This window comes from Malurus melanocephalus, unplaced genomic scaffold, assembly GCF_030028575.1.
Source record: "Malurus melanocephalus ecotype Western Australia unplaced genomic scaffold, MMel_1.1 scaffold_694, whole genome shotgun sequence".
Taxonomy (NCBI): Eukaryota; Metazoa; Chordata; class Aves; order Passeriformes; family Maluridae; genus Malurus; species Malurus melanocephalus.
In genome coordinates, this window is record NW_026623926.1 from 210,758 (window position 1) to 238,218 (window position 27,461).

The 27,461-nt window shown below is 44.3% G+C and overlaps 1 protein-coding gene across 1 annotated transcript; it reads left to right on the forward strand.

Annotated features, from left to right (window-relative positions):
- Positions 1–22,762: 22,762 nt before the first annotated feature.
- TMEM207 (transmembrane protein 207) lies at positions 22,763–27,093 on the forward strand. The gene is made up of 5 exons (XM_057384266.1): positions 22,763–22,858; positions 24,666–24,703; positions 25,121–25,165; positions 25,611–25,750; positions 26,676–27,093. Exons 1-5 carry the CDS (start codon positions 22,763–22,765, stop codon positions 26,822–26,824), a joined length of 468 nt encoding a protein of 155 aa, XP_057240249.1. The 3' UTR covers positions 26,825–27,093.
- The last annotated feature ends 368 nt before the right edge of the window (positions 27,094–27,461 follow it).

A 27,461-nucleotide genomic window follows, 5' to 3' on the forward strand; every position in this document is an offset into this window, starting at 1 on the left:
TGGTACTTTTATCAAATTTTGGCTGGCTGACCGTGAAATGGCTGGACACAAAGCCTGTAGCATGAAGGAAACTCCTGTCTGCTCAAAGTGCTGCAGAGCTTCTTAGCRCTATTGGCTACAACACCTGGACTGAGTTCAATATCTCCGCTGTCATCCTCAGAAGGTGATTCCAGGATATCTAGGAGACCAAATTTMACCCCACCCCTCTTCTGTAACAAACCTGTCTTGGGGAGCAGGGTCTGGGCAAGGCATAACCGTTGATAGTACTCGTCTGCCCATCCCTGCACCAGTGCACACGTGGCTGCTGTGAAAGKGGGTCCCTGCCCTCAGCAGCCCCTCCAGCTCACCAAGGTGGGCACACCTAAAGCTTCCCCTCACCCTGAGGAAGAGGAGCTGCAGCCTGGCTGTGCCACTGGCCGTGAAGGAGCTCCAGCAGGAAAAGCTCTTCCTCCTGTACCTCTCTCTCCTTCCCTTCCCAGGGTTCTGGCACAGCAAAATTAGGCAGAAAGTTTCTTATCTCAGCAGCTTTTGTGTCCTGGTGGTGAATGCCCTTGAAAATMTGCCTACTTGGCTTGTGCTTAGAATCAGCTCTACTCAAGCCATCTCTAACCCAATTCCATCCAAATATTAAAGTAACTTGTTAGGGCARAGCTCTGTATAGTCTAATTTACCCCACTCTGAGGGCAGATTAATGCATATTTTGCTCCTGCACTGCTCCAGGACCCAATCTTGTYTGGAGCTACTTTAGGTATCTGTATAACTTGGCTGCATTACTGAAAATAGACAAAACTGGAATAGCAAGGCACATTWTATGAGCTGTATTTTCCAACATTCTTACTGAGAAATATGTGCTTAAAACCGTCTGCTGAAATACGGCAATCCACTTTTCTCACAGAAAATGAAATAACAAAAGGGTTGCATATTTTAGTCATGATACTTAATGCAGCTGTGGGAGCAGCTCAGCTGCTCTGGTGGTTTTTACAAGAATTTAATAATAATAATAATAATAATAATAATAATTGCTTGTTCTCTGTAATATCTGCCACCTATAGATACAGATCTGGGACAGGACACGTCATTATTCTTGTTTGGGAGGATCCAGGCACTGTTGCAATACTGGTAATGCAGGTTAACAGTCACTGACACACACCCCAGGACATCCATACTGTTCCAAACTCCAAGCCTGCCAGTGCAAATTAGGGTCTTTAGGCCAGGATCATTAATTTTCTCTGATTTTGATGAAAAGCCAGAATTCAACTTTAGGCTTCAGTTGAAAGGCTCATAAAATAAGATTCAAGACCAAATTTCCAGTGATTGGTTAAAAGCTACAGCTGATAGCAAAGCCTCAAACCCACCTGCCTGTTGTGYTTTCATGGGAAAGGTTTCAAATGGTTTTGTTTATGGATTAAAAGAATCAGCAWTTCCCTTCTGTAAAATAAGGGTAATATTGCTCACTTGGGCACAGTGCTGTCATAAGGATATTTTTGTATTGCTATTTTTTCTCCCATCCTCTCTCCACACTTGCACATGCTATTTCTGTGCAGGTTAAAATGCAACACWGCTACACCCTAGAGTGAATTGTACTATGTTCTGAAGAGCAATTCAGTAAATAGAAAACATTTTTAAGCTCAAAAAGGCAGCATTGTGCCACAATTTTTGGACARGGAGCAAAGAGTAGCATTACTAAGTGAAACCACGGGGGGGACTTAAATAGTGGAGGAATGTGTTGGTGTTGAGCCAGGACACTGGAGCTTCTGGCATTGCAACTGCTGTGAAAATATTCCACAGACCTCCAGTAACAAGTGGCCAAAGGCTTTGTTTTGCTGCTGTTCTGGTCCCATTAGGCAGTTWAAAGGTAAAAGCACAGGAGGATCCTGGATCCCAGAGCCCAGTTCTCTGCTGTGCCAGGAATAACGTTGTTTATGGTCCTTTTCATGAAAGGACCATGTTCTGACCTAAAATAATTTCGTGTTTTCATCTGTTATTCCACTGTGAGATTCTCCCAGGTTGTTCCATGTCCCTGCTGGTCAGGAACCTTTTTCCACATGTTGTGGCATCAACCCTGGCTCTCATTTCTGTAGCTGTTTTGCTCACTGCTCCTTACTCAGGTGTTTTTATGGAGATGGTTCTTGTCTCCCTTTCTCACTGAGCTACACAGGACTGGCTTTTCAATCTTCTTTCCTAAATGACTCTCAGTTCACCTCAAGACCTCTTCCCTCCATCTGCCRTGGTTTCAATTAATCTTAAAGTTCATAGGGATGACCAAAAGTAGTTAGAGTTTTAAATGGGAGCAGGTCTTACTGATGCTTCATGCAATGACATTAAAGTCCCCATTTCTCACTGAAATATCTTACCTGGTAATCCCAAGATTGCACTTATCTTTCTGCAAATAAGATGTAGTGGTGACCTCATATTTCTCCTCCATTTTTGCTTGCAATACTAAGTTCCCAGCCTCGATCAGGAACTTGTTACTACTCCCTTGTCAGTTCTCAATTCCCTTGTTTTTATCCCAACTCTCAGCCKGCAAATCAGAGTTTTCTGATTTGTTTGCTCTTAGCCAGCATTTCTGACACTGGGAAATCAAGGTAGTTTCRTAACCTCTAAAATACATGTTCTGGCTTGTTACTCACACCCACCTAACCCATTTTTCCTCCTTCCTAGTTCAGGAATAAGCCCTAGACTACATATAATTATAGTCTGTGTAGTTATAAATGAACGTGCCTTCTGTGTTTGACACCTACCTTTTAACTGGCATTGAGAGGAGCACGCCTGATAACCCAAGATACAGGACACAGAGAAAACGAGAGAATGACAGACATTTCTGACATAGCAGCACATGGACCTCCCATCTGCTTCTGTCAAGGGAGCTGATGTTACCCACACACGGGGCTGAACATTTTCATTTTCCAGAGAGGAGCCTGTGCCTGGCTGAGCAGGCAGGCATGGCTTCCACACAGGTGTGAGCTGTTCCTTCACCAAAATGTGTGAGGAGTCTCAATTGTGTGTGTCAGGTGAGCTTGCCTGACACAGATTGTGTATTCCCTGCTGTATTGACCATGTCCAAAGCAGATCTCAAATCTCTCTGCCCAGTGAGGCAYGTTGTGTGAACCTCGATAAAAACCCCACACAGTGAGGAGGGATTGGAGGCACAGCTTTGTTATGAGTTCATCTGTTTATTCCTGAGGATGCAGCAAAYAGCTTTTGTCCGTGTTAATGTGCTAAATATCGTTAGTGTCTCTTCCCCTGCGTTACCACGGTGGTAGGACTGCTAATGCAAATGGTTCCTAAATGGAAACTTGACCTTACATGACTTGCATCCAAGTCCATTTAAATCTCTGTCACACATGTTTTGATACAGCCTAAGGCCGGAGATATTTCCAGTCCTATGAGTCTGTGCTTCATACAAAACTARAGCTATTCCAAATCCATGATGGAGAGGAGTATCTTTTTATCCTGCTAAAGGTTTTGGCTTTTGGCAGGTGTCTGACCCACAAGTACACACACGTCGGACACCGTTCGTGTTTAGGATGCCTGAACATCCTGCACAATGTACTCAAACACACCACAGYTGTATAAATTGCCTGATCAGGGAAGTTGCAGGACATTTAAACGGTTGGCATTTCAGTTGAGCAAGACCAGCATCTGTCTCAGGCAGTGTTTGAAGAAAGCCTCTAGCCTGGCCATTAATTAGGCTGCAGTTTACCTCTCCTGCTCAGTGATGCCAGTGAGAAGTGGCAGGCTGTCAGCAGATTAATAAAGCTAGAAAGGCTGAATGCAGCCTTGGTCATCGAGACAATTCCCCACTGATGGGTATTTCTACAGGGAGCRTTTTCTGGAGATTATTTCACACTCCTGGCCTCTCTGGCTGATGGTTTGCTGACACCATTGCAGAAGGGAAAAGGCTCTGAATTAACACACTGTATTTCCTGGGTAAATGGARCCAATTAAAAGATCTTATGAAAGCAAGAAAAGGCTTAATGCAGTGTATTTTTATCCTACCTATTTGTAAGAGCTCCTCCTGTCTTCATGTAAGTTTATGCAGATGTTTTGATGCTTTAATAATTTTTCAACAGTCTTTTTTTTCTGAACAAAACCCAGCTTCTCTGGATAGCTGTCTGATGATGAACAGCAATGGTTATGAAAAAAAGGCATCAAGTATAATAAATGAAAAAATTCCACTAGCATATTCCAAAATTTTACTATTATAGTCAATAAAAGTTTATTTTCCCCTAATGATACAAAATCATTCTGCAGAATGACTTTTAAAATCTTTGATTTCACTTCAGCAGTGATGAAGCAGCATTAACCTTTTGACTCTGTGTTTATCTGTGCATATGTTAAGGATTTCTTAGGGAAAACAATTCTTTTGTGTAACTCGTAAAACGGTTATGCAAGCAACAGAAGATTTTAGGAGGAAACKCAAGAAACTGCAGAAAACCTTACACAACCACTGGAAAAGGCAGCTGCAGGTTAGCAAGACCTCGATGCAGGGAGTTTCTGTTACTTGGAAAAATTGGGAATTCCTCCTTAACAGGCTGGTATGTTTTCACCAAAGGGCAGGACTCTATGCTCCTGTTAATCAGCACTGCTAATGGAGATGTACAGTTCACACTGGTGCAGGGTTTTGGCAATGCTGATTGCTCTGGTTAGRGAGAATACCCATCTGCACAGAGAGTGATTCCTGGCATCCTTGCAGCTCTTTTCCCAGGTTAGTGTATTTCCAGACATTTGAAAGTTCCTTTCTCTTAATAGCTGCTATCTATCTTTATAAAAATGAGYGTAACAGATGAAGCAGAATGGCCAGTTTTGCTCTACCTCTATTGACCTCACTGGATTTAAATTAGAGAGGATTTTGGAGTAATAAATTTGCATTTGCACAATTACCAGAATGTGCTGTAATTCCTCCCGCCCCTGACTGCTATTGATTCCCAGGTGCCAGATCAGCGCAATGCAGCCCCCATGCCACTGCAAAGGTGCAAAAAATATTGTTAGCCTCCCTCCCAGGATATAACCAGGTAGGATAAAGATTTTTGAAGGAACGGGTAAGCCACAGGAATATTTTATTAGTTTTGTGGATGGCGTTTGAAGAACAGCTGTGAAGGCAAGCAGAGGAAATATTCAATTTATATGAAGAATGATGAAATATGATGAAAAAATGCTGCCTGCATGTGTAGGTAAAATCTCCAGCTCTCACAGGAATGTGGGCATCTTGAGAAAAACACTTTGGTTAGGGCAGTTAATTACTGCCATGTTATTTGGCAAAAAAGATTGAATTAAGTCAATGGAAATTGGATGGATATACAGGCAGCCTTACTCCACAAATCACGCTTATGGAAACTTCTTTTATTTTATTTTTTTTTTTTTTTTTGGAAGCAGATCACCCACCTGCCTCTTCCTTATGAAATGAGAGATCTTAAAGATCACTGAAGAGGAGGGAATCAAGAGAAATGCATTTGTTAGCAAGTCATAAATTTGCAGGGAGAAAGCGAGGGGAGCAGAAAAAGAATGAACTCGAATTTCACAAGGGCGAGAGGCGCCCTGGAAGCCCGGCAGTTGCTCGGCTCATGGCACGGAGCCATCAGCTGGGAGATGCAAAGGCGCAGAGCAGCATCTGACAAAGAGGTTCACAAGTCGTTAACCAGCAATGCAAAGATGTTCTCGGCAGGCTGMAAGTGAAACGACCTCCCAGGTTTAACACTTGTTCTTCATAATATGCCGGAGACATTTCTGAGGAGAGTAGTTGGCCCAAAGGGAAATGAACAATAAACCCTATGGTGGAAGTCAGTGCTCCTGAGAACTTTTAATTTTTTTCAGTTAACATTCTCTCTATTATTATTATTTCTCTGTATGTAGCATGGATGAAAGATCCTGAGTGAACTGGAGTCCTCTGCCCATCCTTAGAAGGCTCAAGTTAGAGGACGTTTCAAATCGAGATTGTTCAGCCTGGTAAACATAAAATCTTCATCTGATCTGAAACAAAAGGTGTCCTTTCATGTTTGAGCCACTCAACTTTTTTTAAAACCACTTAAAATACTTCAGATTTGCATTTTTTTTCTTTAAGATTTGACTTCTATTTCAGGCACATTAAAATTCTCCCCTCCACTCTTTTTTAGTCAAAACTCTTCACTGAATTCTTCTTCAGTTTATAAATAGTTTTGGTCCCTCTAAACCATCATTTTTATGACTTTCATATTTCTGGGAAAAAAAGGCGCTGCTATTATTAGTCATCTACAGCCTTCAAGACATTACCCAAAGTATTGTCAAACAACTTCGGTTCCACTCTTATTGGAGGACACCCTATTAAATAAATGGATGTTTTTTTCTTTGTCCAGTCTCTTCAGACAGGTTTCTCAACCCACAGTTGTGAAATCAGCCAGCAAACTGAGGTTGAAAAATACCTTGGAGGAAATTTCCAGTTTGTTCTCATGTGTTTGTGTGCTCCCAGTAGCTTTTTGACCGAGCCCAAGCCACCGTGTTCAGGTTCAGCAAGAATTACACCTGTCCATAGGATGGGGAATACGTGTGAGATCCCACCCTAATGGACAAGTTCATTGGCTTGGGCTGCATTAAGTCAGGAAAAAGTTATGTACCTGGTGCTACAGTATAAAATAGGAAATTTCATGTTTTGGATATAAACATAGATTGATGGGGAGGGAGCTGTTTATAAATAAGATGTGACTCCTCATCACTTTCCAGATATATCTGTGGGCAAAGTCTGGTTGGTTTTTCCTTTTAGCTCCACTTCTTTTCTCCTGCCACACCTGAGATAAAATTACAAACTGTGTTACCTGTGTTTGAGTCAGGTTTAAAGTGCAATTTTTAGCACATCCAGTGAAATGAAAGCTCTCCCTTGCAATGGGTGATAGTAGAAAAGGTAATAGAAAACAAACTTTACCTATTAAGCCAGGTAAATAACTTCAAATCTGGACTTCTCTGTCAGGAAAAATATGGGGCTACCACTCTTCCCTTCTCCATGAGCACTGCTTCACTGGTGAAAACATATTTCCTTAAGCATTTTATCTGGTGAAATCACCTAACCTATCCTTTTCAGGCATGGAATTTTTTTTGCTCACACATGCTGTCAGTTGTTCTGTGGGGTTATTTCTCATGCAAACCAAAATAGTTCCTGRTTTAAAATGTTCCTCAACCTGACTGTTCACATGATAAATGACATAATGGAGTCGCATTCGTTAGCACCAGAAGCAAACTCCAAAATAGAAGCAGACAATTACTAAACAAACATTCTGTAATTATCTTTTCTTTCCTGACCAGCTGAACGATGAAGAAAGCAGCAGCGTGTAGAGCTCATGATTAGAGTTGGTCATTTAGGCAAGAAAAAAATATCGGACTCTGGTGTATTTCATCAATCAGAACATGGAGGGAGCTGGTTTCAACCGATGGGACCAATATTGTGGTGGATGTTGATCATTTTCCCAGTGTTGCCTCCCACTGACTTCCCTTTTTATATTTTTAATCTGTCTCCTAAATCACTTCATGCAGCTGTCCCTGGCTTATTTTCTTCTGTCTTGYATTAATAATTAATTCCATCTCTTTTGGTGTGCCCTTGACCTTCAGCCATTTCCAACACCTTGATATAAATCCTTGGATGTGTCACAYTGTGTATTCCATTACACATGTTTAAATACTACGTGGAGGTGTTCACATGTAGGCATGTCCTCCTAAGAACTGCAAGAGTGTTTTACAGACCTTTTACTACTTCTTTGGTGCTCATTAGTCCATTATCTGGCAACAGAACAGTCTTATTCTGAGGCACACCACTATTTCAATTACAGAATGATCATCATTAGACTCTCTGCTCATTAGGACTTCATTGCTTCATTGCTTCAGCTACATGTGGGAGCCTGTATAAATCTTAATTAAAAGAAGAAGAATTGCTTGTTGTTTAAACATGAATTTAACCTTAAATACAAATCTGCAAATTAAGGAAAAGTTTAAGTGCTCTTTTGCATATATGGAAGGTAACACTTATTGATTACTTCCCCAAGCGAAATAAGTGTTCCAGATGTTCGAGGCAAAACAACTCATAAATGTCRCATCTGCTCGTGAAGGAATTTATGTKTTTTAGGCTCTGGCTCTGGACTGAYACCTCTGCTCKGTGTATCTCAGGTCCAGTCCCCAAGGGTCATGATCACCTCAGAATAGTTGGCTGTGGGGTTATTTGTTAGGGATTCAAAGAAGGCTCAGGGCAGTTCCTGCCTGATGCACTGCTGGGTCCCTTCCATCAGCTCATAAAGCCACCTCCTGTCTGGTGATAGAGGGGCAGAGGGTTTGATTTCTTTTAGAYTGAATGTTAAGAAGAAATTCTTTACTGTGAGAGTGCTGAGATACTGGTACAGGTTGCCCAGRGCAGTTTTGGATGTCTCATCCCTGGAAATGTTCAAGGCCAGRTTGGACAGGRCTTGGAGCAACCTGGTGTGGTGAAAGCTGTTCYAGCCCATGGCAGGGGTGTTGGAATTGGATGATTTTTGAGGTCTCTTCYAACCTGAACCATTCTGTGATTATTAACATGTCATTCTAGCAAACATTTAATTTGTACAATGAAGAACCAGCTTCTTTCGCTGTGAAGCAAAAATTGTCACCAGGGAAAATCTTGAAGGGGAGAGTCTGAAGTGTAATAATTATTTGTTCAAAATATTCARCATGTATTTACAAAGAATGAGGCACAACTGCAATGCAGGCTGATGTTTTGTTATTCCCAGAAGTATTTATGACAGATATTATTGTTAGTTAACTCCTGATGAGCCCTAACATGGGAATGTTTAGCACGGTGAAGTTTTGTGGCTCTGTGGAACTGGGTTTCTGAAACACCACRGCACAAGTCCTCCCTGGGGTTTGTTCTACACACTGAAAAGCCCAGCTGAGGGGGTTGCTAAGCCTGGCCTAGAGCAGAGWGTGGTCACCCAGTGTGGCAGAGCTGTGAATCCCACAGGCCTCCTCCAYGCCTGCCTGCAGAAGAGGGAGCTGTTGCAATCTGCAGGGAGCAGCTCTCCAAATTTCTTCTGCAGCTTTAGCCAGGTGTGCTTGTACTTCTGGAGGCAGCTAAGCAAGCCTTTTGCATTTCAGTTACATATCCAAAGGGCAYGTGCTTTTGTTATTGCTGGTAGCATCTGTCACCTCCTCCTGAAATTTGGTGGATTAAATAAACTCTGGATCAACAACTACTGCTACTTTCTGTAACAAAATAAGGAATATTCCAGCCTTGCCTTCAACAAAAGAATGAAGGTTTAATTTGCAAAGCAATAATTAACAAGGCATCTGCTGCCCTGTTTCAATTAACCCTACGAGTAGTGGGAGGAGTGTGGGAGATCTGTCCTTTTCCCCTCCTGGCAGTGCCCAGGGCTTCACCTGATAAAATGCTACCAGGTAAAGTCAGCACTATCTTATGTTTTTTTGTAATAAGRAGTGGATTAAAGATCCAAACAGAGGTACTTCATCATCATGGCCTAATGACATTCAGCAAATACAAGATYCCAGAAGCAGGAGGAGCAATGATTGATTAAACCTTCAGTGTTCAAGATCAGAAATAAAGTCAGGGCGATGCTGCAAAAGGCCAGGGAAAAGCAGGAAATATTGATTGAAAGTCCCATCAAATGTTAAGAGAGCATCTCATCCTCCCAATATCCAGGGAAAACATTTATTTTCTTTAAAACTTTTGGKTTTTTTTTCAATCCATCAGTATCACCAAACTCATTGTGCTGGCAGACATGATTCTAATCGTTCAGATTTTTACATGCTCAGCAGATTATGCAATATCAGATGGGATATTATTGCTCAAGGATTYGTGCCTCATGGTTTAAAGATGCAGCAATGAAGTAGAAATAAGTGCTGGGGTGGAATTGGGGCTGCCTGTGCCCACGGTGGTCAGTGGTGAGGACAGGGATGGCAGGGGCAAGCAGAGCCCCTGGCTCGTGGCCAACCTGCCCAGGTGTCAGACACACGAGTWTCTCTGGCACAACTGGGAACTTTCTGSCTTTGGTGATGAAAYAAAAAAGTGGAARGATTGTTCTAAACACTCTCCAAACMAAATTTGTGGAGTCTGACCTTTTTTTTTTTTCTGGTAACTACTCCTTACCCCTGTTTCATGCTAGTGCAATGAACATTCATTTATCAGAAGTCTCATGCAAGGGTTGAATTGGTCAGGTCTTGAGAACRGTGTTATAAAATTAAATCTTATGAAATTACAAATATAAAAATYAATGCATTTTAAAAAATTCCTTATTTTTTGAAAATATCTCTTCTGCTATCTTTTGTTTAGACAAAATTTTGGAGTATGGCTCACATTAATTTGTTGGGGTTTTTCCAAAAAGTATTGTCTTGGTAAGAACAGAGAATTCTGTCTCTCTGTGCAGTCTATCTCTGCATACAAATTATTGTTTTTAGCTGTGATTTTCTAACTCCCGAGGGAATTAATGAGTAAAGAAGAGCTCTCCATAATGCATGCGTGTATCTGTATATGTCTGTATAGAGAGTTTATATTGCCTATTTATTATTTATGTCACAGGACCTTATTCAAAACATTCCTCTCTCTTTTTTTTTTCTTTGAAAATATTCATCTGGAAAAATTACTGACCTGTCTCTTTGCCTTGTCCCTCTCAGTGGGTGCAGTGCWGTGCCCCAGCCTATGCCAGGCCTGGGCTGGGAGCTGCAGGGACTGATTCATTYTTAGGGTTTTGGTTGTTGGTACATCTGAGACCTCCTGTAGGACACCAGGTAAGCCCCTGCAGGGATGGCAGTGGGGACAGGTGCTCTGGGCAGTGTGGGATGCAGTCCATGGCCCCATGGAGCTGACCCTCCCCAAGGAAAGCCCCCACCACTCCCCAGAGCTGGGACCTGAGACTGCAGCATCCTGCTGGCAATGTCAGTCTTCTGAGGCAGAAAGACACAGCAGGCTCTTTTGATTAAAAATAGGTCAAGATTTAATTGAAATGAAGGAACATTTTTGGTAGTGCAGAAATTTGAACCAGCGTTGAACCTTCCTTGTTTTTTTTTCCCCATTTGATGCTCATTATTTGAAAGATGTGCAAAATTTCTGGATTTCTGCAGTTGGTGGTGATCCAGGAATGTAATAAAGCTCTCCCCTCACTGCCCTCTCCCCCAAAATAATTCCTGGAGATTTATTCATCATTTCACACATCACTAAGTAAACATCCCCCTTCCCATCACTGGCCTGATGGAGACTTAGTACATTACTGTGTAAAGCAGAACGATCATGATCTGAAATGCAATACACAGGCAATCTCAGTATCCTTGAGGTATCTCTGCCAGGAGCATGGAAAGCAGTTCAATTTCAAGAGTAATGAGACTAATTTGCAAGTCTCTWCTACTGAGCCTTTTGTGATTTTGCTGTTCTCTCCAACGGTTACAAGTCTTGACTAATAAACAGTGTTATTATATATAATAGAGAACATTTCTATGTCTCGCTGTGCAGGAGAGGGTAGACTTCAGCTTGAATTTTGTAATATTTTCCAGTTAGATGACCAGACTTTAGTGTTCAAAGCTCCTTTTTGGTGGAGGTTTGCAATCATGGCTCCTTAGCAACTGAAGTAACATTAAATTAAACTGATAAATGATGCTCTACCAAAAAGAAAAAAAAAATTAAGAACTTCATCAGAGTGATTAATTTGTGATGCCCTTTTAGGAAAGGTTTACAGGATGTGATGTGCATCTTCTATCTGCCAAGTGCAGTTCTCCATCACCTGAGTACTCAGGCTTTGAAAAACTGTTTTCTGATCAAGTGTGGAGTAGATCTACTCACTCCAGCTGATGAGGAAAGATCTACCCCTTGGCAAAAGCTCTTTTTTTAAATCCTCCATGCAGTCCTGGGAAGTCCTGGCCAGGCTGGGAGATGTCAAAGCTGTCACTCGAGGCACAGGCCAGGCTTCAGGGCTGGAACACCAGGACATGATATCCCAGGCCTGATGCTGGAGTGGACCAAACTCACTCCAGCCCCTGTTTCCACCATGCTGAGCCACTTCTTCTCATGCACAAGATACTGAACTTACAAACAGAAGAAAAGCACAATTTCCACACCCAAACCCCTGTTTCACCATTCCTCCTCTGTCTTTTTCTCCCTGGTTTAATTAAAACCACAGTTTTAGTCCAACACAAGGAAGACTTTGAGCTAAGCCTATTCATCTCTTGGTGATGAGAAAGAGCCTTCTCCATCCCCTCAGAGGGACAGGCAGCACGTCCTGTATCCCACAAGCTGCTCCTCCACGCAGGTTTTCATTCTGAGCAGTGCTGGGACAGACATGAGGGGTGGAGGCCGTGGGGCTGAGTTTTGGGGTGGATCCCACACACAGTGAGGTGATGCTGTGCCTGTGATCCCAAACCCACCCTGGAGCCTKCCTTTATGAACCTGGAGAAAGGTTCAATGCTCAGGTCAAGGCAGGGCTTCAGGCACTTTTTCTTGGCTGAGCTCCCCAAGCATTTCTGTCTTTCCTCTGGACTATCCTGACATGTGCCACTGGCCTGCCATGGCTCCCAGCTCCTTCACAGTGAAGTCACTAGTGAAAAGCTGCTTGTTTTATACCCTTCAGCTCCCTTTTCTTTTCCAGTGATTGCTGTAGATTGCTGGCAATCCTTCTGACATGTGCACTTAATCAGTTTGTGACAGGAAGATGGGTCAATGGGCGAGCTCTGAATAAACAGTAAGAGCTCAGAATTGGAAAGAGGGATTGCTTTGCTGAGCACAATTCTGATGTCCTGGCTCCCACTACAGCCAGAGGAAAGTAAGAGTGTAATTATGAGTTATGTTTCTYCTGCACCTCTGTTAGTGTGAATCTAGTTTATGCATCATAACAGAAAAGCTTTCCAAAAAATACTGTTCTGCAAATTTTCCATGGTGATATCCAATTTTTTTTTTCTGAATTATGTTTGGCTCTTGTCCTAAATAATTTCCAGCAGCCTTGGATTTCACAGGGCATTTATACACTTGCTGTAAAATCTTTTGATGAGCTTTAAAAGGTTGGATTAAAGAATTTGACACCCRTGAACTACCTGCCAGCTGGCTGACAGCACTCTCCAGCTTCACTCTTTTCTGCTGTTGCTATCAAGAAAATTCTTTTTCAGAGAATATTTCTGATTTGCCTTGATGATGGCAATGATTCTCAAAGTATCTTCAGGCTCTTCTTTGATGAAGAATCTTAGACTGGCCTCCATCAAATCAACAAATCTACTCCCATGGGATTGCACAGTCCTGAGGTGTGTCCGATCCTTTCCCCTGATGCCATTAGAGATGGAAGCAGACACTTACAGGTTAGTTATTCCATCTCTAGATGAACTAGTTATTCCATCTCCAGGTGAACTAGTCCATCCTTAGGTTGGTCCACCTGCTTCCCCAGGCAACACAAAGCTGAACTTTACAACATGTTCTCAGCTCCCCTTCCTAAGAGTTTTCATAGCAGGACTTTCTGCTTCTTATTCTGTGAGTGTAACCCACRGACAAGGAACAGGCCCCTTGCTCCTGGCAGTCTCCTCTTTTCTCTCATGGCAGTCCTCTGTGATCTCTCCCTGCTATGTACAATCACATTTTCCACTGTTTGTGCAGAATAATAGATGTCCRTGGAGTCCATGCAGCACAAACTCAACCTTCTCTCTGGTTTGACCTTTCTATCATTATTTGCCCAACAGGCTGCAAAACACCAGGCTGTGGGRCACAGGGAAGTACAGAAAGCCCAGCTAACCCACTGATTTTACTGGAGTGGATCTGTTTTAGTTCCATGCTCCTACAGTTCTGTTATTTTACAGAAAATGACATAAAAATATTCCTAGACTTCTTGCAAGCACCAAGAAAACAGGTGCTTTGTCATGGACCACAAAAGAGTTTATTGTTTCCTCTCACTTTTAATCTCACCACCCATGAATTCTGTTTATAATGGTTTGTATAGACCACTGTGTTTCCTGACTCCATGCTGTTCTCAAGCTCTTCAGGCAGACAGCAGCTCTGTCACAATTGGATGTGATGCTGGAACTTACCTTCCTTCAAGGAAGATGATTTTCCATAGTGTAATTCTAGATTTATRGAATCAAGTCTTAAACCTCAAGAGGTAAAGTGGGCTGTATTTTATACAGAAAATGGTTTTCCCTGCCAGATGAAATCTTAGRGCAGAGTGTCTCATTTTATGTAGCTGTTTGGACATTTCTCTACCTTGGGATTAATGGTGATGGGGTAATTTAGATTCTGCAGCAACCTGAGATAGCTGGATTTACAGAGTTATCAGTCCAGCCACTTAAAGGCATCTTTGCTTTAATTGAGTTCAGTGCTGYGAAAAAGATGAACTTCATGAAGGAAAGCCTTTTCCTCCTGCCTTGAGAATAAAGGCCCAGCTGAGGCAGGACCAGCACACTCTGCCTTTATTGCCAGTGCAGTACCCACAGGTGGGATGGCAGAGCAATGCTCTTTGGGGGTGCTACCACATCCTGTGCAGAGCAGGAGGGAGCTTTGCTGCCTTGTGGTGCCCATCCCAGAGTTTGAGCTGGAATAGAGCAATGGGAGCTTCTCAACCTGGCAAGTCTAAATTTGGAGTGCATTTGTTTGCATCACCTAATCTCCTGAAGGAACAGAGTGGTGTGAGGTGACTGTTGGACTGATGTCCGTCCATCTCATTGCTCTGGCTCCATAAACTGCTGGCCATTTTTAGCCTGATTTGAATCATCTCAAACCTAATCATGACTTCCTACAAGTTTAAAAAAAAAAGAGTTGACAGATAGAAAAGATAGAAAAGAGAGAACTGTTAATCCTCCCCTGAGGAGGAGGAGGAGGACACGTCAAATGCAGCAACATTGGGACAATATGAATCTGGAGCTGTCAGACTGAGACCTCAAGTGGGAAAGGACCATCTCCCTAACCAGGACCAGCTTCTCAGCTTTACCCAGTGCATCAGAAATGCCAATCTCCTGCTGTCTCACTCAAAGCCTGGCCACCCTCTCGTTTTTCTCACTGTGTTGGCAGGAGATTTGTGAGTACATCACCATGTGCCATTTCAAGCTTCATTTGAATAAGCRTCCCATATAATAGACTTTTATAGCTCTCTTCTGTGAATTCTAAATTAACACAACTAATTAAAATGTTCCAAAGTTTTATGTAAATAACTAATTAGCATTTGAGAAGGAATAGTAAATTCACAGATGGTCGTGCTCAGCTCAGGGCCCACCGTGCACCGGTGTTGGGCCCTTGGTGCAGCATCCTGCCCAGGTTTCACCCCAAGGATGCCCCAGCACCATCCATCCTGCCTGCAGGCTTTGGGAACCCTGCATCTCATAGGATTAGGCCCATTCTGTCTGTCACTGGCACCAGGGCTTGCAGGAGGAAGGAGAGCATGGGAGTGTGGCTGAGAACATCCACAGAGGAAAGAGGTCTGAGTGCAAGAGATGAGGTGAGTGAGCTGCRATTTTCARTGTTTGTACTGGTGTTGCTGTAAGRATCTTCCTCTGCAAAACCTTCCTCAGGGATACCTTTTAGGAGTGGAAGYTGCTGTAGTTAACACAGCTGAACCTCAGCACTGCCAAATTCCAGCCCCAGCGCTCCCAATGGCACCCTGGAAGAYTCTGTCCTGTCACACAAACCGCGTGTCCAAGCACCACAACTGGGAACAAAGCTAAATATTTTCTTCCTCTGTCATAGGATGAGGGATTATTGATATCTGTAGCACAGTGGAGAGGTGGTGCAGGTGCCATGCAGGTGGAAGTGGGGAAGTGTCCCTTCTCTGACATCCAGACTGTCACATGGACCAGGGGCCCTACATTGATACAACCCATAGGAGCCTGAACACCCAAGAGCTGTTGCAGCACAAAAAGGACCCCCAGAAACACAAGCAATGAATCAGCCAGTGGAAATCTGTCTGCTCTAGAAGAGAGAGATTATCACCGAGCAAATGAGAAGGGGAGATTCATTTTCCCTTCCTATTGAATTGGTCCTACAGGATTACCCTCACCTGCTCCAAGGGCAGCTCTGAGTGTTTGCACCTTTTGCTTCTAAAGCTGCAAACACCTGTGGGAGATGGAGGTAAAAGCAGGTAAAAACCTGCTTTTGAGTATGATAAAGGGTTTTTGGTGTATTTTAGCAGGTCTCTAAGGAGGGGAAATGAGCTTGGGAAGATTCATGTTGCTAGGACAATGTTGTTTGGCCAGAGGGAAATTGAGGGAGCAGAAGCAGGAGTCTGGGGAAATCAAAGGGCRAGTTAAAAGAAAGGAGTGTGAAGAGCCTGGTTGTTTGTGTTGAAATTATAAACAGGAGWGTGTTTTTCAGATATATTCTTGGGGAAGATGTAAAAGTGGGAGATTCAGTAAAACACTAAAGCTGTTGAGGGGGAGAAAGGGCTAAGCTAAGCCTTCCTTTTGCGTGGTCTTATTTGCAATCCCTGTCTGCCCTGGAAGCATCTCTCTGTTTATACATGCAAAAAGCTCCTGCAGAGCGGGGAGGAAGATGCAAGCTCTCCATCTGGTCTTCCAGACGTTGTTTCTCATCCTGGCACCAGCCTGGAGAGGAGGTGAGCTCTGAATTGGGTGGCCAGAGGGCAGCCTGGCCCTGCTGCAGGGCTGTGGGCGCTCACATGGAGGGGAAGCAAACCCAGAGAGCCTCATTGTCYCATCTGATCCCATGTTCACCCCTGAAGCATCTTTGGGGTGCACAAGAGGGGTGGGTACACAGCATCTCACCCCAAGCACAGGCTCACCGTGCTCACAGGCAGAGCTTTTGACATTTTATCTGTCACAAGAGGAAGGCTGGAGAGCAGCCTGCTGATCCCCTATTTCCTGAATCCACAAGTGCTGATAACAGCCCTCACTAATTCTGGGTATGCAGGAATGTGGCCATAGCCTGTTCTGAACTGACTCTGCCTGCAAGGGATGAGGGTCTGAAATCATGCCCATCCCTGCATGGAGCCCAGGTGAGCTGGGGGAGMTTGSCAGGGGTCAGGCTGCACCTGAGRCCCCCAAAAATTCAAAMCAAACCCAGAAAGGGCACCTGGAAGGATTTCAGGATRCAAGGTAGGGTGGTAAGCAATAAAGTGTGGTAAGAATAAACAGGTATTTGGATCATCTGAAGAAGCTTTGGGTGAAATGTTGTGAGATGCCTTCACTTGAGGACACAGCCCATGGAGCTGTGGTGCCTGGGTGCTGCAGGAGGCACCAGAGATGTGCCCATATCCCTGTCCCTGTGCCCACATGGCTCCCCTTGCACAGCTCACCCCTGGACCACAGGCATTCCTGCTGGAGCAGCACATGTGCCAGCTGATAATGACCAGCATCACGATGTATTTCAGCATTCATTGCTAAACGGCTCTGCCTGGAAAATTGCCTYGAAAATGTGTTTCAGGATGTGCCAGATAGTCTCATGCTAATTTCTCAGCCAAAACCTCCCATGTGGTGTCCAATGTGATATCAGTAACTCAAAGGCAGGGAAAAATGAAGCCTCTATTTGCTTTCAAGCAATTTATTCTCCTTTTGTCTTTTTACATCCAACAGCTAAGTAAATTACAGGGATGAAAATACTAAAGGCTTTTAATTTTTTCACTGTAATTTCTTAGCTCCTTCTTAGCAGCAGAGTAACAACAAAAAGAAAAAAAAAAAGAAGAGATATTATGAAAAAGTATTAAAGCCTAACTATAATTTTTAATTATTAAATCCACATTCAGTTTTAACTGATTAAAAGTAAGAGGACCTGTTGGAGTACAAAGAAACAGCAGCAGGCTTCWGGGTTCARGTAGTTGTAATCAGCTTCAATTTCMCATTAGAAAATGAAAAGAGAAAAATTTCTKCTGGTGAAAACTTTGTGTTTCTGGTATACTTCAACTTTCTCTTTATTCAAGCTGCTTTTAATTTTACCAGCGTTAACCTTAATTCTGCTTTTCTGTTTCTCAACTCCTGAGGGTTATCCAGCCCTTTGAACTGATTTCTGACAAGCTCTGTGGGAGGTACAGTGGTATCTGGAGAGATTGTAATAAAAGATCTCAAACTATTTTTCCAGGTGATCTGTAGCACACAGAAGTTCATGGGTATTTGGGAAGTCGGTGATAGAGCTTAGAATTATCTYATGTCCTAATGTCTGAGCCAGAAATAAGAGAAGCCCAACCATCACTTGTTTCTCAGATGCAGTAGATCTTAAAATGTAATTCTGAGCTGTGAATTCTCCCACAAAATGAAACAACTGCTAGGCATAGCCCAAATCCTCTTATTTTGTTTTGGGGTGTTTTTTTTTAGGAAGCAACTTAAGATTTAACGACAAAACTCAACTTGGAAGGGGAAAAGCCCAACCACTTCCCTAAACTCTTTCAGCTGCACTCTGCCCCACCATAACAGAGCTCTCAGTACACCACTGTACTTTGATTTCTCTATTTAATGATGAGAGCAGAGTCAGTACCAAAGTCATCAGCACACACAARATGTCTGCTGGAAATATTCACTTCTCAAAGTGCAAGAATTCCAGAGAAGAAAGCTCCTGCCTAAGTCCTTGCAGATAAGCTTAATATTTCAGTTGTTACAGTATTTATTTCAGGTGTTCATTATAGGGTTGGAACAGAAGTATCAGGACAGTTCACAGCAATTTTTTACAATACTTCAATGGACTTTGGGTAGTTTTAAAGTTTTAATTTCCATGAATGTATGAACACCTGTGTATTGAAGGCAGTTTTCTGTAATTCGCAGAGATTTGCAGGCACATATAGGAGAAATTTCTTTTACATAACCTTAAGGAGATTCTTTTTCCTTTATCTTCCCTRTTTTCCAGGCAAAAACCTTCAGTGAGCCCATTCTCTGCTGGATTTTCTCTACTGACACACCAAGGCAGACAAAAGGGCTCCCTGGGCCATCCACCATGCCGAGGTAGCTGCAGCGGTGTCAGATGGGAGCGCTGACCTCCGCAGCCTCTCCTGGGGAGGATGCAGCACAACAATGCCATCCTTGTTCACATTCACTGCTCTCCCTGCCCGCTGTCTCTCCTTCCCCCTGAGCAGCACGTCCCCCGCACAGGCTCACAAAGGGCCGCATTCATCAGTGAGCAGCGACCGCTGAAAATCCTTCTCAAAGACAACGGGACGTGCCAGCTCTACCAGGGCTTGGTTTAAAATGTTCACCCTTCCTCCCTCGGGCCACCTTGGCTGATTCCTGTGCACATGGAGGGGTTTGAGGGTCTGAGGGTGGTTCTGTGGGGTTTGAAGGAGCTCCCTGGGTCAGCAAGCCCCGTTGAAGWGGTTCCATCTCCTGTGGGAGATTGCTGACTTGTGTCCCCGGAGCCGTTTGGTTTCCTGCCCACACTCCTCCCACGGACAAGCTGCTGCTCAACCTTGCTGCTCCGGATGGGGTGAACCTTCTTTGCATTTCCAGCCTCAATTTATTCATGGYTGGTTTGCTCCCATTTGTTCCCGTGCCAGGGCTGGCCATTAGCTTAAAAAGCTCTCCCCAGYGCTGGATTTAGTCATCCCAGTGTGTGTGTGCAGGGAACGAGCAGCTCCTTGTGGCTTCCACTGACTGAGGAGACAAAAGCTGCTTTAGTTCTTCTGTGCAGAGAGGAAATGTTCAATCCTCCTCATTGCCCTGCTCTTCTCTTGGACAAAACTGAATTTCCCTGCTGAGTCTTCCCAGGCCAAGCCAGGAGGGATGGTGGCAGCCTGGGCAGGCCTYGATGCCAAGGACAAGGCTGCAAAAGCAAAGACTGAGATGGTCGTGGTGGTGGAGTCAAGAGGGAGAGGAGAGATCCCAGTGGCCATGAACGGGAGCAAGAATTGATTGTGGTGGTGGTGATGTGAAAACTGCAGCATAAAAYAGCAAACAGATGCTTAACTCTTGTCAGCTGCCCATAATGTAGAGAGTGGGACTGCCCTGATGTTCCTTCTCTCCCTTCCACATCCCTGTGTTTTCTGCTGCCCTTCTCCTTTTCTTTCTGAGTCTTTGACAGTCTCACTTTGGACTGTTCTGGCCAGAGCCTAGCAAGGTGATTGCTTTCCAAAAATCACCCCCAGCAACCACCAAATTCTCTGAAGCCAGCCTARGAAGAGCTTTAATCTGGTTTAAAGTGATGGCTGTGTTTACAGGCTGCCAGGGGTTCTGTTTGCCAGTGAATTGCCTCCCACTTTTACCAAAATCCAGAAGTTTCCAGGGTGTTCCCTGCAACTTCGGCTCATTCTAAAAGCATGTCTGAAATTAATTGTGCTGCACTCAAGGAACATAGGCCATCACTTCTAGTGCACAAAAATACAGTTTGGAGCCCATTTCCTGAAATTCAGACCCTTGACCCTTGACCCTGACCCTCTCAGACCTGGCAAGGTAAATCAGCTCCTCCCAAATTCCTCCTGTTTCCCAGTCTTTCATTCCCTTTCATGACTTCCATGAAGCCCAGCAAGAGCCAGCCCCCAGTGGTTTCTGTGGCAACTCTAGAAGTCACTCTTTGGGTGATCCTAGAACTGCACATCTTCTTCCCATGGAAAGGACCAGGCACTTTAAGGAAAGCCATAATGGACAGTCATAAATTGCTGTGTGTTTCRGTAGCTGCCGACGCTGCCTGGGAGATGCATTTGTCACCTAGCAACGACATAAGGTGATGAGGAAATAACAGCATGTTAATCTAATGGCCACGAGTTAACATCCATCAGGGAGCAGCCTCCCAAGCCCACGATGAGGTGGATGTAATTGAGGAGGAAAGAGATGCCAAACTTTTCATCAGTAGAGGAGGAGTGAGCAGAGGTTATCTTCACATGTGTGTGTGAGTGTGTGTGCATGTGCCTCATCATGGAGGATGACAAAAAGCCTGGAGAAACCCCTCAGACTGGAGATAACCCTTGAGCACAGAGCTGTCCAGAAAATGGGTGTCTCCATTTTGCACAGCCCTGAAGGCAGCAATGCCAGCCACAGCAGGCAGGGAGCAGCAGGAAGGATCACAACCCACCCTGAGTTTTGCTGCAAAACTCCTCTGGGTTTTTGGTGTCCAGTCCTGGCTGTCTTAGAGCAAGTATTGAGGCTGTTTTTGATATTGATGTATTCAGGCTGCTCAGCTGATCATGGACAGGAGTTTTCCTGCTGAAACAGCAGCTCTTTTCAGTATTGGAATCACTCCTGAAGCAAAAAAACAGGGTTGTTCCATGGAGCCCTTTAAGCCAACTCTCCTCTTGACACCATTACAGCGAATGCAGGACAGGTTTCACAAATTGCCACCATCCCTTGGAACCTCTGCATGGGGCCAACTAGCAGAAAACATCAAAGTTTGCCTTGAGGCCATAGAAACTGAATTCAATCATTTCCCTTTTCTTCTGGAAATAGACCCAGAACAGATGCCATGTGTTATTTTTCAGTACCAGGAGCTCAWTGAGGTACCTGCCCCCCAAAATACTGGGGTTGATCCATTTGGTGGCTCTAAATTGAAAGCACCCTGGGTGCTGGCATGAGGCAAGTAATTGTGAGAGGAAGAAAACTGAAATTAGTTCAATGATGGATGACCTCATGGAAGCCTGAAATTGAAAGAATCACCCAGTTCCCAGCAAGGCTGAGTGCATTTTTATACTGCAGGAACTTTTTCTTTTAAGAAAACAGCTAAGAAATTGGCTTGGCAATTTACTGTTGAACAACACTGAAAAGGATTGGTCTGAAGCAGGACAGCATGTTCAGACCATTTGTATTGTGTAGCACACGCACTTAGCACCATCATGAGAGATGCTTTCTCAGCGGGCATGGCTTCAGAGACTCACCTTTCACTAGTGCTGAGCTGAAAGTAAACATTAGAGAGCACCAGGGCTTGGCCTGGGTTTATGCAAAACCTGAACATTAAATAACAAACCTGTGTTGTGCATGTGTATCACAGCTGGTGAGACTTCTTGACCTTCCAGCTGAAGCAAAGCCGCAGAGGTTCATCTCAAGAGCAGCTGGGCTTTGTCAATCATTATGGAAGTAATGGCATCCCTACATAATGCTTAACTCTGGAGTGAGGGCTAAACATATTCATGGCAACACCTTCTGTGTTAAATCTGGAAGAACCACAGTTAATGGTGCATTGCAGCCACGGGCTGTAAACTTCAGTGACAACCTATTACTGACTGCTGAACAAACTGGGGTTGTCCCTTCTGAGGGGATCAAAGCACCTTCTACCCTTGTTTAACCACGTGATCTGGATGAATGTATAGGAATTTAATCCATCTTTGGGAAAGGACCAATGTGCAATGAAATTTTGTGGGGAGTATGTTGGGGAGAGAGAACTGTTGGGTATGTATGAGGTTTTTTCGGCTGCATTGTCCTGACAAACCAAACCCTGGCGGCTGCATAGCAGCAGTAATGGTGCTGATGGTGATTGTGTCAGGCTTGGAAGAGTTTACTTCATCCCTAGTGCAGCTTTGAGATGTAGGCACAGTGCACAGGACAAGGTTGGAGGTAGCTCTGCTTTTTCTGTGATGCCAATATCCCATCCAAAGGCAGCATGCAATGGTCCCCTGGACAGACTCCTGTGACTCTTTTTTTGTAGCAGGTCCTGTTAAGTGAAGCCGTGGGTTAATATGGAACTAAGCCTCTGCAGCAGGAATTTGTGAACAGCTATGAAAATACCGAAACAACTGCAAGGTGCTGACCTTAAACCAGTGTTMCTTTAACTCCTGGTCGCTGTTTGTGTCCCTGCAAACCCAAATTCTCWCCCTGGCTAGCGGTAATTTCTGAGGCACAGGAATGCTTTCCCTGGCTGCAGAGGAGTTTTAAGATGTGCAGAGGAGTTTTAAGAGAACCAGATTACAGAGGGTAAAACACTGCTGCAAACAAAACTCTCCCAATGTTTCTCACTCTGGTRATGCGGAGACCTGGAGCTCTGTGTTTAACTTCATGGATCACAGCAGGAACTGGAGTTCTGTGTTTAACCTTCTTCCAGGTAACCAAACCYTTCACTGGGACCAGGCTGATTTTAGGGATTGCGGGGGGAAGATTCCAACTTTTATAGAACTTAATCATCAGCCTTTTTTTTTTTTTTTGGATGTCTGAAGGATTTTTTTTTGAGAACCTAATGAAYATGGGGAAGAATCAATGCTCACAAAAATTCCACTTAATGCAGAGAAAACATGACTGTCTGAATCCTTTATTCTGTCTGTGGCTATTGAAATGGAAGAGCTTGGGGCTCCAGCAGCTCGGGTGGGTGTTTGGCTGCTCTGACAGATTCCTGCCTCAGAGCAGATGCACTTTGCCACAGTTTAGCTACGCTAAGGTGGCTTTGCTGAGGTGGTTTGAGGGATGATAAAAGAGAGTCCAGAGGTTGTCATTCAGCCATGAGGAATACTCAGGATACATATAATCACAGCAATCAGCTATCTGTTTTTGACCTGTTATTTTAATAATCAGCTGAAGTGSAAAAAAAAMCCCAAAATAATTAAAATATTCTRCACCAYRRKGCATGTGTGACATGGCAAATTAGCTGAGTTTTAAAAGGACACGTCTGGAAGAGTTGAAGCTTCTGTCTTTTTCTCTATTCCTCATTTGGCTTTCAGCCACTCGTGAAATTTCACAGATAATRCTTTATAGGAAAGACTTTCTATACCCAAACATCTCTGGTGAAACTAGGGACTGAAAGGCAGTGTGTGCACAGGATCAGACACATTATAGAGATTTGTGGGGGGATTTCTTGCTGTTTACAGTGGCTCAAACTTTGCATAACAAAAATAAGTCCTATTAATTAGAGATTTAAAATTRGATCTTTCAATTATATGTATTTGATAAAAATTTCTTATTCAGAACAGAACTTTCCAGTGTGACTCAAAGTCACAAATCTCAAAGTGTTTTGGATATATGGAGAGGGAAATCCAAAGTAATTATTTACAAATTACATTCTAACAGATTTTTCCTGAGAAATAAATCTACAGTCCTCTATCTTGTTCATTCTGCTTTCCAGTGTTATCACAATTCTATACCTGATCTGAATTTTTTATAGCAACATTGGGCAACTRTTATAACACACCTAGCCCCAGTCAGCCAAAAAAATCTGTTTAATTGAATTCAATTATACTGATGAACTGCTCTGGCTCCTTTCTGCCCAGATAACATGAAACTGAGGYTGAGATCAACAAGGCTTGCAAAAATAAACTGGCTTGAGTGAAGAATAGAAAATATACCTGAAAAACAAGTTTCAGGTTCACATATTTGCAATWCCTGAAACCTGACTCTGGGAATGATGCACCACTGCTGTCTGAAAACAGGAAAATGATGGGTAGAGCACAGTTCTGGTCAAAACATCTCMAATTTATGGTTGCGTTCACAATTAGTTGCAAAAAAAAAAAAAATAAGCCACAGGACAAGAATTTGGTTATGGGGCATTTTCAGCAGATATTTCTGAATAGCAAAGGCCAGTGCAGTCAGCAGGTCTCGGATTGCGGGTGGTGCTTCCCTGCTCTTGTCTTTCCCTCTTTGACATCAAAAGGAATCCTTCCTCCTCGGCCTAGCTTTCATCTGCAAACTATTGAATTTATTGAGCTCTTGRTGAAGTTCTCTGCTGGTTTTGATAYGAGCTGGCTCAGAGYAGAGACMCACAGASGTGCATCCCTAAGGAGAGGTCTGGTTTCAACCCTGCGGGACCAGCACTTGCATGGCTTTTTCTTTTCAAATTCCCTCTCTAAGAATAGTGATTATATTGGTAAATTGTAAAAGACCAGCCCATCCCTGCCTTCTCTGATTTACATGTGTGTTTTCAGTCAGCAGACTCCGAGTCGGACTGYGAGCTTGGCGAGAGGTGAGTGTGGCTTTGTTCTCTCACCTGCAGCTGCCCCCACCCCAGGCCCTTTCAGGGGTGCTGTGCTCCTGCCTGGCACACCAGCACTGCAGAGCAACGAGGACTTCCAGGAAAAGGCCAGTTAAGGTTGGGTTAGGTTTTTTTGAAAAGAGGAAATGGAAGCTGGCAGCCCTTTGGGTTTTCAGCAAAAACGCTGGTGGYGGACGCCAGTGTGGAAAGGAGAACAAATTGTACTCTGCTTCTTGCATCATCTGCATTGCTCCCATCTACATAGAGAAACTTTAAATAGGGCTCCTTTCATGGAGGAGACCTTCTGCTTATTGATGGTGCTCCTGTTTGTGTTTGTAGATGTGTTGGGGTGGGTACAGCAGCCCCCTCACACTGGACAGGAAATCCTTTTAATTCTTCCCTTTTTAGGTGCATTGGACAGAGCGATGAAAACTTCAGCAGCTGGTATGTGTGGTAAGTCTCAGATCTGCTTTAGAGGGAAAAACTGGCAAATAATATTCTTTGATGSATATATGGAGAGAAAGGCATTAAGAGAGACTGATAGCTAGAGAGCATTGCTCCTGGGCTGTCCCTGTGTTCTGTCTTTACAAAGTAATGGAAATCATTTATCCATATCCTCCTCACTGTACGCTGACAACTGAGCTGGGAAAAAACGATGGATGATTTCAGGGAGAAATGTTTGAATTTCCAGCCAGCCCTCACTGCTGAGCACTCAGGAGTGAGACATTGGTTTCTGGGGACTTTGATCATGTCCAGTGCGCTGGTGGGGAAACCGCAACGTTTAGCRGCTATTTGCAAAAGATGTTAATGAATATGTTAATTTGAAGACACGMGGCCATCTGTCGGTGCTGCCCGCAGATGGTGATGGTGCTGTTCCTTCCCTCTGCCTCTGCCTCAGGTTCCTGATGTTGTTTTTCCTGGCCTTGCTCGTGTCCTGCGGGATCTGCTGCTGCCTGCAGTGCTGGCTGAAGCGGCGGAGCTGCCTCCCCCGGCGCACCGTGGCCGTCTTTGCCCTCAGCAGCTCAGATGCCTTTTGTGGTCAGTCCTGTCCCTGCTGCAATGTCCCCCTGGCCCTGCTGGGCTTCCTGTGGCCCATCCATAACCCAGTAAAAGGYGGTCAGTTTGGAGTGGGGCTGGGATGCAGCCCAGGAGCTGTATTCTGTGAACAGTGGGGTGCCCACTCGGGGGCTGTCCAGACCATGGGCTGGCATGACCATGACCATCCAGGGCTGAAGCCACATCCACTGCTCACCAAGCCATGCCTTGGTGCTGYCCCTGTGTGTCCTTGTGTCCCAAAGGTGCCCAGCTGGGGCTTGGCCAGGCTAACACTGCAGGTGTGTGTGACTTTCTGCACTTTCAGCCCAGCACACGCAGCCACGGGCACTGGGGTCAGGCAGCCCTTTCCASCACTCGTCCTTCATTTCTCACTCAGGTAAACTGTGCTGGTCTAACCTGAGCCACCCCAGCAGACAGCTCAGCTGGGTGATACACCCTGGGTCTGTCTAAAGATTGACCTGGTGGGTTCTGTTCCATGTGGCAGACACCCCCAGTATTCCCCAAGGAGCACCCAGATTTTGAGGACTGGGCTGTAATGACCCTGGAGCATCTGGAACTGACCTGGAGTAAGGCCAGCAGYGTCAGCAGGCTGGGCCAGACAACATCCCTCCAAGAAAAATAAAGCTAATTCTGTCATTAGGCTGAGCCCTTCCCAGAGCATGTATTACCTGCTTTCTGGGTGGTCATGGACAGTGTCTCCACCCCAAACCCACCCAAATTCCTCTGTCCCAGCTGCTTRTATCTAGAACTTGTGGTGAAAGGCWTTGTGATGCCATCATAAARAATTACACCCRTGCCTTTCTYGYCTCCAAGTGGTTTGGCAGCTCCTCCTGGGCCCACTCCTCCCACCCCACATCGGCTCTTCACGCCTGGCTGCTGCAGGGTTGTGACTTTGCTCTTTCCCCAGCTCCTGAAGCTCCTCCGTGCCCATTCTCTGGATCCCTGAGCCCCTGCACGACTGAAGAGATTTCCTCTTCTCCTCCCCAACACTTCAGCCTCGGGGGAACTGAGCTGCCTCCGTCATATGAGGATGTAATGAAGGAAAACAAGCTCTAGACACCACATGTTGGCTCTCAGAGATCCTTCTTGGTTCACCAAAGATCTTCCATCGTGCTGAAGGAGTGTGAGATCAAACCAGCCCTTTCCACATGTTGGCCCAGAGACTGAAAAGCAGCACATATTTCATCTGAACCTGAAAGACGAAACTAAATGCAACAGAATAAATGCCAAAAGTATGTGTTGAATCTGTCACAGGAGCTCAGCTTGACATTTTGATGTCTCTGGATTTCAAGAAGCTTCCTCAAAGGCCTGTCTGTATTTGGGATTCTGGCTCAGCCTTTAGATTTTTCTCTCTAAGGCTGCTTGAGCTGGTGCAACCCCACGTGTTTTAGGACCAAATGTTGATAAATGACTTGATAGTTACTTCTCAGACTTGGGCTGCCTCATTCACTCGGTGCTGTGCCAAGAAACACCCTCTGGCAAAGTCATGTTGTTCTAATACATTGTAATGCAATCATGCCACTCTGTGATGAAGGATTGTTTGCCACATTTAAAATATTTAGCACRGCATATCAGATTTGTCTGGTGCAAAAGGCAGCAAATTTATGGCCAGGGAAGAGAAAACAAGAGGCAGRGATTACGGGGGAGTAGCAGTGGCAGGAGCTGGTTGCAGAGCATTAAAAAAGTGAGTTTG